General features: G+C 35.5%; 2 protein-coding genes across 3 annotated transcripts in view; both read left to right on the top strand.

Annotated features, from left to right (window-relative positions):
* The window catches only part of GFM2_1 (G elongation factor, mitochondrial 2), a gene marked incomplete at its 3' end in the record, with an annotated part of 35,187 nt that extends 26,933 nt beyond the window's left edge, over positions 1 to 8,254 (top strand). The window contains exons 10-12 of one of the 2 annotated variants that reach the window (XM_035732588.2): positions 3,298 to 3,567; positions 4,983 to 5,349; positions 6,856 to 8,254. In XM_035732588.2, coding sequence (XP_035586945.1) covers positions 3,298 to 3,567; positions 4,983 to 5,349; positions 6,856 to 7,169 — 951 coding nt within the window. Of the gene's footprint in view, positions 1 to 3,297; positions 3,568 to 3,616; positions 5,350 to 6,855 lie in introns of those variants that run through there. The other variant, XM_051211311.1, reaches the window with a different exon arrangement.
* A 3,879-nt stretch (positions 8,255 to 12,133) lies between these two features.
* The window catches only part of DNAH5 (Dynein heavy chain 5, axonemal), a gene marked incomplete at both ends in the record, with an annotated part of 92,277 nt that continues 90,238 nt past the window's right edge, over positions 12,134 to 14,172 (top strand). Inside the window, 4 exons of the mRNA XM_051218743.1 lie at positions 12,134 to 12,211; positions 12,252 to 12,386; positions 12,478 to 12,490; positions 12,525 to 12,682. Coding sequence (XP_051071353.1) covers positions 12,134 to 12,211; positions 12,252 to 12,386; positions 12,478 to 12,490; positions 12,525 to 12,682 — 384 coding nt within the window. The remainder of the gene's footprint in view (positions 12,212 to 12,251; positions 12,387 to 12,477; positions 12,491 to 12,524; positions 12,683 to 14,172) is intronic.

Raw genomic sequence — 14,172 nt, 5'->3', positions numbered from 1 at the left:
GGAGGGTTAGTCATGGAGATAAGAGAGGTATTAGGAGGTGTAGGAAGGATTTGAATGTGACCAACTTGGTCTCGTGTGCTACTACGGGTATGAGGGTTGGTGTCACATCCCGGCTGCCCACACCGTGGAAGGGTATTTCTTGAGGAACCTGGAAAGGAAATTGGATTAGTGTTGGTCGTAAAGACCTGGGAGCGTGACCGCAGAACCCAAGGGACAACTGCTTGAGGCCGGTCGCGCACGGCCTTTCCGTGGAAAGCTTTTGATGTGTCAGCTCCGTTCTTCAAAGGGCTTTACCACCGGAGACGGAAATCCGTGAGGTAAGGTGAGGTGTGACATTTTTAGAGTCCAACTTTTCTAACCCCTTCCTTATTTGTGAGAAAGCAGCATCGCTGCAGATGCTGGTTGTCTGAGGGAAACACCTTACTGTTGTCACACCTCTCTACAGTCAGAAGTACGACTTCGTCCTCAGACCTTGAGTTGCTACTTTTAGTCTTACCGTTCTCCAGTCGACCTGCCTGGCATGGTAGAACCTACAGGAACATATGTTCCAGCCAATATAGCTCGGTTGCTTCATCACGATAGGCAAGCCCGACCACCGCGTTAAGGTAGCAGCTTCGGTCGGGTTCATGATCTCAATCTAAAACGTAATAATCTCCACAACCCCCATACTACTAATTCATATTATTCTACATATTACGTAATTTCCCATTTTTATTCCACTATTTTCTTGGTAACCCCATGTTGACCATATTTATTCTGATCATTTTATCGCACAATTTCATTTCACTTATAAACTGATTCAAGTTAACACTTTATATTAAACAGCCCCAACATTAACGATCTGAATTGATTTTACATAACAAACAACAATTCTTAATCCATATATAACAATTTCCAAATGATGTACGCTGCCTTAAATCTGGCCAATTTTATGAATTATTAATTTGAATTTATGAATTGTAGAACTTGATGAGAAAATATTGAAAAGAATATTCTTCGTTCATACAATTGTGTTTTAATATAATGGGAATTTTTCAGCGATTAAAATATTCCCTTATTTAAGACTACCAAGATGATAAATAAGTGGTAAAATATCATATTACTAGACCCTGAAAAAACAGTTCGGCTTAAACTACACCGAATACGTCCAAACTTAAAAATCAAATGACAAAACTCATACATAATATAGTGCAGATGTATAGAATCGTTTTCTAATTGTAACCATACCCAAAATACAATGAGATGGGAATTTCTTTTCCTTTTGGGTTATACTGCATAAGTTTAAGTCAGTGCTGCTGGGTTTTTGTTCAAAACTCACAAGTACCCTCATGAACCAGTTCAGGTCTAGGTACTTAAAAAGTAATGTTGCTTATCGTGTCGGTGAATTGTAAGTTCAAACGTAAATGAAGAATTGGATTATAAAAGAATCTGGATTGAGAAAAATAAAAAGAGGTAGTATGTGTGAAATCTACTGATATGATTTATTTGACGACGATTATATCGTAATCATCAAATCAAATTTTCAATTCTAATTTCATTGTTATCTTAGGATGTCGTGGAATAGTCAGCCAGTGTATCTTTAGATCTCAATGAATGGATGACGAGCCGAAAGTAGAAATGTACAACGACGAAGAAAAAGCACGTCTACTTTTAGAGAAAACAAATAAACTTCTTCTAAATTTCGTTCAAAACAACCAGGATTTACCAAAAATACAATTGCCCGACTAATGTTTCTTTATGTGAATTTAACTACAAGTTGGCATTATACTTCCCTTTTATTTATGCGATATGTACATCCAAGCTAATAAACTCACTAAGTTGTTTGCATAGAAATTACCAAAACTTAAGCACTGTTGTTTTGTGATTTTGTAGAGGACAGATGTTTTTGTATCAACAAGTAGATAAAAGGAATGCTCATAATTCAGAAGGCAAAATGTTGCGATATTAATATAAAATTGGCTGAATTTTATAAGATAAATATTCCACAGTGTAATCTATTATAAAAAATGAAGTAGTATGCGATTAGTATTATAATCACCCGTAAACCCAATAAGCTCTTAAACAAATACAGAAATAAAATAATCAACGAGATTTTACGATTAACAGTGAACTGTCACCTTAGTTTTACAAGTATATCTCAATGCCCAGTAAACAGCTCCTGTATGATCTAGATATCTATTTTGTTTATTATTTTACAAAAGAAATATAATAAGTATATCACTTGGTGTCCTTGTTGACATGTATCAAACAAATATTATATATACATAACCATACGAAAATCTAACACAAAATTAGCAGCTTCCCACTGCGTAGGCCATTGAATTTAAACGAGTAATATGACGTGAGTAATTTACAAAACGCAGCAAAAAAAAAACATGACTATGCATTCAGTAACACTTCATAGTTAGAAAATGGAATCTTAATATCATTTTTTAAATTATTACCTTGTACAAAATACCACCACGTGGTACTGATTGTAGCAGTAGTAAAGGTGTACAGTTCTTTACTGCTTCATGAATCACAGTAGTGGGATTAATAACAGTAGCCTTACTTTCCGAAATATTTGCAATACTTTTGTTTTTCCGCATCTATGAGAAATGAATAAAGTGATAAACACGTACCTGTATTACCGTTCTCCAGTCGACCTGCCTGGCATGGTAGAACCTAGAGGAACATATGTTCCAGCCAATATAGCTCGGTTGGGTCATCACGATAGGCAAGCTCGACCACCACGTCAAGGTAATAGTTATGGTCGGGGACAATCATAGGTAATAATGACGCATAGTTTTTGCTGTGGAAAGGCTAAGCAATTATCCCATTAAGCGAATGAGATACAAATGTCATATCCTTTAATTTGCCCTTGAATCTCTTTCTGACAATCTCAATTCATGTTTGGTAATTAATAGACGACACAGTTTCACCAGACGATGAGAAGACAAGACCGTCGAACATGCTCTCCTGAACGCAGCTTCAAATGAATTAAATTACACCCATATTTCACTTGCTCTCTGAGTGAACTAAGACTTAGCACTTTTTTTCATATATATCGTCTGATAAAAGACAGTTCCTCATATGATTTCTTACGATAATTACCATTTGATGATTTAAACTTGTTTTGCTTGTGTTTTAAATTTGAAATGTGCAAATGTCTGTTAAGCCAGCTACATTGTATCTTCTTTTCATATATCATTAAATGGGTCCATGTTTTCAATTATTTCTTACTCAAGTATCCTCGCAATATATCTTGTTTTGCATTTGTTTCAATAAACTTTTGCTTCACTGACACTATTCTAAAAGGTGAAGTTTGATGAAGAAACTGGACAATGGATAATTTCTGGAATGGGTGACTTACACTTGGATGTTGTACTTTCAAGGCTGAAACGTGAATACAAAGTTAATGTTCGAATGGGACCACTTCTGGTCGCTTACAAAGAATGTCCACCACAAGATGCTTCCAGTTCAAGTGGATGGAGTTTTGTGGTTGGATATATAAATGGTAGTGAAAAAGCTGTTGCAATAGGAGTGATACTTCAACCTAAAACTATTCATCCACTTCACAAACCTCAGGTAAAAACATGTATGCACAAATCATAATAAATTTTCTAATCATTTATAGCACATCAGATCTATAACTTACTCATGCGAACTCCAACTCGAAGAGCTGTGAAACTGCATGGTCAATTGTATAGAAGTAATAAATGTTCTCCATTTACACTAATGCTATGGTGGTTTTAGCGTGGTTCTTTAATCCATAATTCACTTAATCTGAAGACTAATGACCTATTGTGGCCTTATAGTTTCACCTATTGATAGAAAGGTATTATGGTTTTTATTTGTACTTTCTCACTGTCTGTAACTTAGCCACTTCATCTGATACGTGTTCATAGCCAAATAAGCCATTTTTAGTCTTATCTGACACTACGTCTAACTTCAACACTACTGACTCTCTGATTCTATTTAAACTAGCGATGTTCCGAAGATAAGTTCTGCCGACTGTATTTCATCTGCGCATAGTTTCTATACCTATACATTCGTGTATCAGTTATAGAATAATACATAGCTTTTTGTATCTCAATATTTTCTACCTTTTATAGACCTAAGCAAACTTTTCAAACTAGTGATGGTGCTTCGTCAGCTTTAGGACTAAGATCACAGTTATCACCTCTATAAGCACATGTTTTGTTCGGCCTGATAATGATATTTGAATAAATCGGTATAGTAACCTTATGACTATCGATTGGGAAACGTGTGGGATGAATAGAATATCCTACTAACTCTCAAGGCGTTGAAACAAATAAAGTGTCTTTTTTTCGTAAAAAAAGTCAGTAGTGGATACCAATGCTGTAAATCTCGGTAGCTAATTTTCAAATGATTTTATCCCGTGTTTTATTTATCATCAAGAGGTTGTTTCGTACTGTTAACATGTCATTCTTATTATGGGTTTTATTCGGACGTATTATTTATTTCAATCGGTTAAGAATATTGGTCAGTTAACTGTAAATCTACATAACAGTTTAACGATAAAAGTGTTTCAAATGTGATCCATGATTCCTTGTACATTGCACCCTTTAGGAATCATCTAAGTAATCTGACTAGTCATAGATCAAAATCATAAAGGTTTTCTAACCGACTGTTTTGACCTATGCTGTTCTGATTAAAGTTCTCACTAAAAGCAAATTGGATAGTGAATTATTTGTATTAAATCCAGCTAACGAATGGTAGAGATTTATCGTTAGTTCCGTAACAATATTTATATAACATCGACATATATCTCAGGTTTTCTGGCAGAACAGTAAAATACTATCATTGCAAATTAAATGCTTGTGCAGTAAGAGACTTTAATATCGCTTTAATCTCTTGTCATCATTATATGTTATGCTAAACTTTGATGTGAATATGTTTACTATTAGTCTTGAATGTTCTTCAATTGTAAGGTTTTTCTTCATTTTTATAAACGGATCCTCTTTTGTATATATATAAAGGTCATTTTTGACCGACTTGTAGATCATAACATCGTTCGTGTACGTCATGCCATCACCGAAGCCTGTTTGTCTGCCTTAGAGGTTAGTGGACCTATTCTTCGTTCCCCTATTATTGGAGTAGATATTCACATTAGTAATATTGTATGTGGCCGTGTAGAACAAATTTCAAATGACTCGGGATGTATCAATGGTCTTGGTGACTTGACTTTAGATAAATTATCCAATGCTCAGCTTTCTTCACCATCCCTTTTAGCTTTGTTAAAAACTTGTTGCATAAGTAGTGTAAAAAATGCGGTAGCCAAAATACCTAACTGGCATATTATGGAGCCGATGATGGAAATCGAACTTCAACTGCCTTCTCTAAAAGGTAATTCTTCGTAAATTTTCTAGATTATTCTAAATGTCCTTAGTTTACTTTGTGATCTAAAGATTCTAAAGAGATACTCTTGTTCAAGTTGGCTCATTTGGCAGTTTTTTGCCCTGTAATTTGTGTAGTTTGATTCCGAAGCTTTCATTGTCTCTATGAATAACATCGTGGAGGCTGACTTTATGTATAAAATAATTTTCTAATTGTGCAGTAAGCATTTTATCAATTAAATCTGATGACCTTGATTTCAACTGGTTGTCTTATCAAGTTTTGTCATCTTGATGTGTCTTTATGTTCTGGTTGACAACTTCGTTTGGCAGGCCACTGAACTTTTCGCTATTTCACTTTGTGAAGACTGAAGGATGAAAGTGAAGGAGGAAAATGCAACATTTTCTGCAAAGCAAATCGTATCAACTACAGTACGCACTACAGACAGATAAGATACCCTCTTCATCTGCATATTGCTAAACATAAATTAGCAGGGAAATACACTATATGTTTTCGCTTACATCAATGCATACAAACGTGATAGCTGGATTGGGTGAAGGAACTTTTAATTTCGCAAAGCATGAGATTGAGTCTAATCTCCAACCAACACACACATCGATATAAATCCAATCTGCCAATCTTTGCAGAAAGGGTCAGTCACATATATAGTCGGAGGTCAACTGCACAAAATTATCAACGGGAACACAAAATGATAATAGATTACCAAAAAACCATCTTGGAGAAAAATCATCCGATCTAACTGATGCAATTCCTGTGGAATAATCCAGAATCTAACTGTTAGATTAAACATGACCTAATAATGTTTAGAATGACAGAAAATCTTTTATACGAAACACCTGTTTGTACAGGACAGCTGAGAGTTTGTAGTCATTTTAATTAACGAAGTTTGTCTATGTGCCACCGAATTTCTTTTTCATTTGCTTTAGGTACACTCAGCGAGAACTTATGATCCCTTCCCAGAGGTCTTAATAATTTGATGTGTATGTTGAAGAACATTGATAAGTACGTGGTAATATGGCTACGTGATAAGTGTAGTTCGCAATTTAATTCACCAATATTCACGTGAATATTGAAGAGCATTTTTTAATATATTCGTGACCATATTGTTCAGTAAAACGCAATTTCGTCGAAATTTTACTAGTAACGTAATGAATAGATGTGTTTCTTACTGTCACTATTCATGTACACTGACGAGCTGAAAACATAACCTTATCGTTAGTCTAGTTTGACGGCAGGTAGTATGACGGCGCCAAGAACCCCAGGAGTTGTGATACGAGGTTAACCGTAGCTTTAGTTGCCGTTCGCCGTGCTTCTCAGATGAAACTTCATTTGTTTTAACTGATCCCTATAATGTGTTCTCTGAACATAAGTCATATTAGTAGTACTATGAGGCTGCTTCCACGCAGTGAAAATTTAATTATGACTCAAGCACCACAGATTTAATTATTAAAATATGTTTCATGGTTCTTGTCTCATTCTGTTTTCAAACCAATATAGGTTATGATTCAGAATTATCAGCCTTTCTGTGTGACTTAACGAATAGGCGCGCAGAAATAATATCAGTGGACAACGCAGAAACCAGTTCAAACAGTAAAGACGATAGCAGAATGGGAGCTGAAAAATATCACCGTATACGTGCAATAGCACCGTTATCTGAATTAGCTAACTACTCGGCTACTATCAGACGTCTTTCGTCAGGACGAGCTGAATTGAGTCTCCGGTTGGCTAATTATTACCCTGTTAGCTCAGAGCACCAAGCAAAACTATTAGATCAATTCAGATTCAGTCGTTCTGGAAGCACCGTGCATTAAGAAAATATCACAACATCGTTAGCCAGCTGATAATTAGCACTACCTGTGTATGATAAATTTTTTTAAAAAAAATATATATATGATGCAGACGTTAATTGAACTTTTTCATTTCACTCATAGTTTTATTAGGCCATTAAGAGATGTCAGGCACTATACGCAATGTAGTTTGCACTTTATCACAAACTGATTTGTCGAATCACATGAATATTGTATCTACTGACATAATCTTTTTATTCGATCAAGGCCGCTTATCCGATGATCGAATGCAATCATGAATATCAACAGCAGTAAAGTACGAACCGGCTGACATAGGTTTACTGCTAAACCAATCAGGATCGAGGAAGTTATTTCGAAGGAACACTTTGCAATCTCAGGGCTTCAGACTACTGAAGACAAGTATTTATTCATCAGTGCGCACATACAATCATTCTGAGGCAGTTTCAATCACAAGTTTAAGTTATATTTCTCAGCAATGCTTGTCACATCGGGGGTACGATTCGTTTTAGTGTCCAAACTAGAATTTTCGGTTTAGATGGTGAAGTTGGAGTTCAGGGTAGGAGTTATTATTTATACAATCTAACTGCAGATTTCGATCATAACTTCCAGGCATCCGTTAAAAATATAAGCCAGTCTAACTGAGTTGACTAACTATGTAGGCTTTGTATAATTTTACTACATGACATATGTTTCGAACTAGTTTTTTTGACTAGCAAAGACGGCCCGAGGTCGTTGCTCAGTCCTACTCTCCTTGCCACTTCGTCACAGTCTGTGCCGTCGAAATATCGGGTTCACGGCGTGCTGACCTCTGCAGCGATGTTAAACTTTCGAGACATCCACGTCTAATATCCATAGGGAACATCAACACATGCGCTCCAGCGAACTGCTGAGCCATCCAAACCCAGTATTTGGTTGGCGGCCGCCAAACTCCGTCGACAACGACCGGTACCTCCAACACCGCCACAACACTCCAAGCGATGAAACCACCCCGAAACGGATGACCCCAACTACCGCCTCCTCCCCAGATCACGCAATGGCGTCACAGAACTCTATTCTCTTAGCCTCCTGGTTGGCTGCGACACCAAGGGTTGTCAACGAGAAGTCGAGTGAGGCCAATATAATAATTAGAAGTATGTGAATTATAGTATGAACTAAGAATCCCAGAAATAACGTAATCGGATCAAGAAGTAGTAGATAACCACAAACGAATGTACTGTATTAAGGATTCGAAAACAAGCATTCAACAAGTACAAAGGAATCATTAGTTCACTCAAACATCACATCCGCCACAGCTTAAATAGGAGTTTAAGTGTCTTAAGTTCATCCTGTGTCTATCCGACAGTGTATTGGACAAAGACTCTGCATTATCTAGAATGTGCTTATTAGTATTGGAATTAACAGCGGAGATCGAAACAGACTCACTTGGTTCCTGGGATTGCATACAATCGCCGTGTCGTTTGTCTACCGAAACCACTATCTAGAATTCAGAGCACATATTTCCCAACACTATCCTCCCCGACGAAATAATGTTGGGTCTTTATATCCCCAACTTATGAATGATGTGGCTTCATTTAGAACATATTTCCCACATTGACTGGAGTAAACATTAGCAGTGTTTTTGTGATAAGGATAAACAGCAGTTGATATGAGATCATCCGAATTGTAGTCGAGGTCATTTAGCACTTGTGCTCCGCAATGAACAAGTTTCCCACATGAAACAAATGCATTATGAAGACAAAAAATATTTGGTATGACATCAAGACTTGAATATTCTGAAGTAGTTCCCTCGATTTTATTAAGAATGTCATTGCAGAGTAAAGGATCATTAGAAAAATCAGCATCCATCAAGACTGCATCAGTTTTTCGATCATGATTAGATTCATTCAACATATTTTCCTCAGATTTGCATGGGGTTTCGTCAGAAATAAGTGAATCATTAGGAAAAACCATATTTGGTACAGTAACATGAGGAATCTGATGATTGATGAGAAACGGTTGTCTCACAAGAATTGCGATTTTCACTTAACTATGAACTGCTATATGATTCTATACTGTCTTTTGAAATCGGTGATAAAGATTAATGATCATTATAAATACTCGACTTAATAGAACCAGGATTACAAGACTTAATATTAGTTGCAGCAAGATGAATAGTAGTATTACAAACAGACACGACATATAAAGCACTTAGAATTACGAAATTAACATGAACTAAAAAAGTGGAACCTGCCGCAGGACAAGTACTGACCAAACTTGTGCCCATATTCGTGAAGTGCATCGCAACTCCTCAATGAATTATCTGCATAGCCTTGAGTGTGCAGTGGGTCGGGATGACGTAATGCAGTGGAATTTTTCATATCCTCATGAATCATTTTACGGAATCTTCCTCCTTTACCACATTCGAAATTTGTATACTTAACATAGTCTAGCAGTAGATCATTGAAAGTTGTATAAGAAAGCGAAATGGGCTTTTCCGACATAGCCAGAGTTTTTAATAAGCTATATACTTCTTTTCCGATGAATTTGAGGAAATGTGCTAACATCCGCATCATCTTCTTTGGTCACAGCTCAGATTTCGAACCCTTCAAAGCAGTCCTTGAAAGCATCAAAATCTCAATGCGTGTCCAGCAGTTCCATCACAGGCTTAATCGCGACGCCAATGTGATAATCAGAAGTATTTGAATGGTAGTATGAACTAAGGATCTCCGAAATAACGTAATCGGATCAAGAAGTAGTAGATTAACACAAACGAATGTACTGTATTTAGGATTCGAAAACAAGCTTTCAACAAGTACAAAGGAATCATTAGTTCATTCAAACACCACAGCCAACCAATTTTTATCCGTCGATATAAATAGCATGCACCACTGGAGGATAGTTTACAAGCCGATGAATCTCACGAAGTACAGGTAAGCTGAGACCGACCCTTATCTTACCAATGAAACAAAACAAAGCGAAAGGGACTATTAATTAAGTGTCAAAAAGACCGATCACCTAAGTCCTACGGTAAAAAAACCCAATTTTGAGGGTAGCAAAATGAATATCAGTTTTGAAGTCGAAGTCCTGTTTTTTATCACCCGAATAAGTTAATTTGAAGTTTCTTTAATTGAGTAGTGTTATGGTCAGATTAAAAAAATGTAGACCATTATATTTAGTGAAGGTAACATCCTGATATTCATATCTGTTTAGGAGATAAAATATGGAATCAGCGAGTCACTTCTCCATTTCTATTACGTGCAACCACACTAATTTTGACGGTCCTAACAACCAGCCCTAGTATTCGAATAAACCAACTCGTAAGTGGAATGAAATCAATAAAAGTTTAAAGTTTTGTAAAGCGTGATCAATAAACGAACTCACCAATGATAAAATGAAACGCCCACCACCATATTAACTTTCTTCGACCATGTATGACTATGTCTTGTTCATTCACCAGTCACAATTTTATGTACATTATAAAACAATATTTGCCTTGTTGACTCATTTTTCCCATTCTCTAGTTACTGTTCGGTATATTATTTATGTCTCTGTTTTCCCATGTGTTAATAGACTGTACTGTTTATTTTGCATACTAACGGTGTTAATTTATGTTTTAGAAACAGATAAAGTTTATCAAACCAAATAGCTTACTTGTTCTGACTTTGGCTAAACCAAGACTCTGTATTCGACAGTCCAGAGAATAGCTCAGAATTAAACCTGTAGGAAATTGCCTCCCACTGTTTGCGTATTGGATTTTAGTTGAAACTGTATTTTTATTTTAGTTAGACCTGTCATGTCGTAAGATCTCTACGTTCACGCAAAACTGACCCTGCGCTTACAAATTCTGTTTTCACATCCGTCCACTTAAACGAAGAATTAAATCCTGCAGTCGAATCAATAAATCTTAGGAAATAAAATATTATCTTTAGGCTCAAAATAAAAAACGAAATGATGGATAAAGTGTAGAGTGCTCAAAACTGTGAGTAAAGTCAGCGTAACTTTTTAATATTCAAATTTCGGCACTCAGACTTTTGATATGTAAGGCAAAAACAGGAACCAATTTGATTTGTAGCGGTAAATAAATCCTTAAAACCAATGACATTTAAGCTGACCTCATTAGTTTTACTAGACACATCTAGCTGCAGGCGCTCTATCACTCATCCATACCAGTCCGTGTGTGGGCACACCATTCTATGCACCCTTAACAACTGTTAACCAGCTTGTACCAAATGATTTTCAACATATCAATAGTCTTCTAAATACGTTTTCAGACCCCTTCATTTCCGACTTCGGATTTGACTGTGTCGGTTTAGTTATATCATAAAGGTGTAACTGGTAAAGATGTTGTCAAATTCCGTATACTTTTGACATCTTTGTGGCCATACCGCCCGTAGAGGTCTGAATTTTCGCTCGACTGCCTTCACTGACGTTTTGTGTGAATGGGCGTGTTGCTGTGTCGTCAGTTTACTAGCCAGTCTTAAGTTGCTTGGCTTATGGGCAAACAAAAAACGGTGAGATTGTAGTATACACTAGAACAAATGATATTTAATTGTCTCAAAAACCTATGGCCGTTGATTATAAATGATAATACAAATAAGACGATTGATGTTAACAAAAGACTCTTTAAGCATAAAAGTATTCACAAGAGTGTTTTCAAAGACGGTGTTGGATCGAAAAAACAGAGAAGTGTTTACATTTGTAACATGAAAATGAACATAGATGTTACTACATTTTCAACACCTCATAACATTGACGATATGTGGTATTTCATTGTATTTACTGTATGGATCACTGTTTCCCTTGCTAAGTTTGAATGACCTGTCAGGCAATTCGAGCCTTGTTCTTTATATTTAACAAGGTATTGGTTTTCAGATTTTTGATACTGAAGTAGTTTGTTTTTATGATTCAAAAATTCAATTGAACTAGAGACGAAAACGTTTACAAATTTAAATTTGCAAAATAGTGTGATTTATATTATTCCGATTCATATGTTACACGAAAGTCGTGGACATAAAGAAGTCCGAGACAATGCATCCAATTTTATTGATTCTACGCAAGATAAACCTGTAAGCTTATGTCGGTCATGTATTTACATGATATATTTAGGAAATGAAATGTTTGGATCGTGAACTCAGAAAATCTTTGGTCGACAGTAGATTCCACTTTCTCTTTGAAAAAATTTCTCTGCACTTTAAGATTGATAAGAGCTATGTTTTGGAATGTATACTGGATGGTGAACAAGTAACTTCATTGGTGTTCTTACAATTAGGTATATTTAATAAAATCTTTCTTCAATCCCGAAGGTATGAAAGCTTTGTTTATTAGTCTTAAGTCTGAAAAATCAGGTACGTTGCGTCCAATAAGTTTTACTTTCTTCAGATGTTAATGAAAGGATTGGTGTTTTCTCGCGTTCACTGGTCCCAGTTAGACCACGTGTTGTTGTATCTACAGTGGCTGATGCACATGCACTCGGTTCGTGTGCTGTCTTCACAAAAGTCAATGCAGAACCTCAAATAACAGCTGAGAACATTTCGAAAGTATTGGGCTTATCTCTATGTTTGCTAAGAATTTTTTTATTTTTGAAAGTGGCAACCATTTTTTTTTCACTTAACAAGTTACTTTGTAAAATACTTTATGAAACTGATTTTACAAGGGTTTGTAAATCATGCATTTAGACATGTTAAGCACCTTCAACATATTTAGGCGTAAGAAATAGTAAAAAGTTCAGACCTGTTTAGCATGGTTATTTCATGAAGATCGCTTAAATTATCATCAGGATTGTTTATGTTGTTATACTTTTCTCTATTCTTAATAGTCTAAAGTCAGTCTTTTCATTAAAAAAACGAAGATTTTACTTTATTTTCTCCGTTCTAGACGACATTTGAGCATCTTTTTCAGGTGGAATAATTTTGAAGTTTATAGAACTGTTTCCTCAAGCTTCTATCATTTTCCTTTAGCATGATTCTTGTTTGAGTTAGGGAAGGAAAACGTATACATTATTAATCCTTAATGCCCTTGATTAATAGATGAATATTTCTGGTCATCAAACATCAAACAATGTCTTTCAATTTGTAATATATATTCACACTAATTATCTGTCTGTACGCAATTACTAGAGTGCAACAGAAGAAAAGACAAACGGTAGAGGATCCATTGTCAAATGATAATTTATTTGAGAATTTGGAACTAAGAAGCATCACTTTATGTGTATATTAAATGGTGGCTTTTGAAACATTTAAATCAATTAAGTTACGAGTTGAATCATACTTTGAAATGTTCAGCCAAGATTAGTCATGATTATTTTGGAAAATTACTTTTTGTTGTCATTTAAACCTTTACTTACTTAGTTCGTCTATCACAACTTATTGCTGCTCACCTTCAAAGAAAAACGTAATCGATTCATTATTGAGTAGACAGTAACATTATTATTCAGTTGTTTGTTTTACTGGGTGCATATTTACTCTACCGAGTCTGTGAATATGGGGTGTTTTTATTTATAAGAAAGGTAACGATAATCAATACAACCTGTTGATTTTGGTCGATGTAAAAGCATGAAGTCTTATACTTCAAAATATTTTCGTTGCGACTTCATAGAAATATATTTACTTAAGATGTTAAAACACGAAAAAGATCTTTCAAGGACATGGACGGTTACAATAAATGAATCAACTGAGATTTTAAGCTAAACAGCATAAAATATAAAATCTGAACCTTTACAAAGTATTAGTGACTAGAAAATTATAAATAGGGACTTATTGTAGAATTTAGTTGACCACAAACATTTACAAAATTTTAGTTAAATCGAGTAAGGGTTTTTTACGAAACAAACGTGGTTAAACTTTATACGATCAAAATCAAATGTCTGAACCCATTCAATAAACGATAAAGAAAGTATTTTGAACTCTGATGGCTTAATTCAGCTTTCAAATTTATCGTTTTTCCTGATATTTTAGGAATTGTAAATCATTGAATCGCACAAACTAAGTACTACTTCCTCACACGCTGGAACTTAAAGTACCTTTTAGCT

This window comes from Schistosoma haematobium, chromosome ZW, assembly GCF_000699445.3.
Source record: "Schistosoma haematobium chromosome ZW, whole genome shotgun sequence".
In the NCBI taxonomy this organism is placed as follows: domain Eukaryota; kingdom Metazoa; phylum Platyhelminthes; class Trematoda; order Strigeidida; family Schistosomatidae; genus Schistosoma; species Schistosoma haematobium.
Note: the sequence above shows the minus strand (reverse complement) of the source record. Positions and strands in the feature narration are given on the sequence as shown.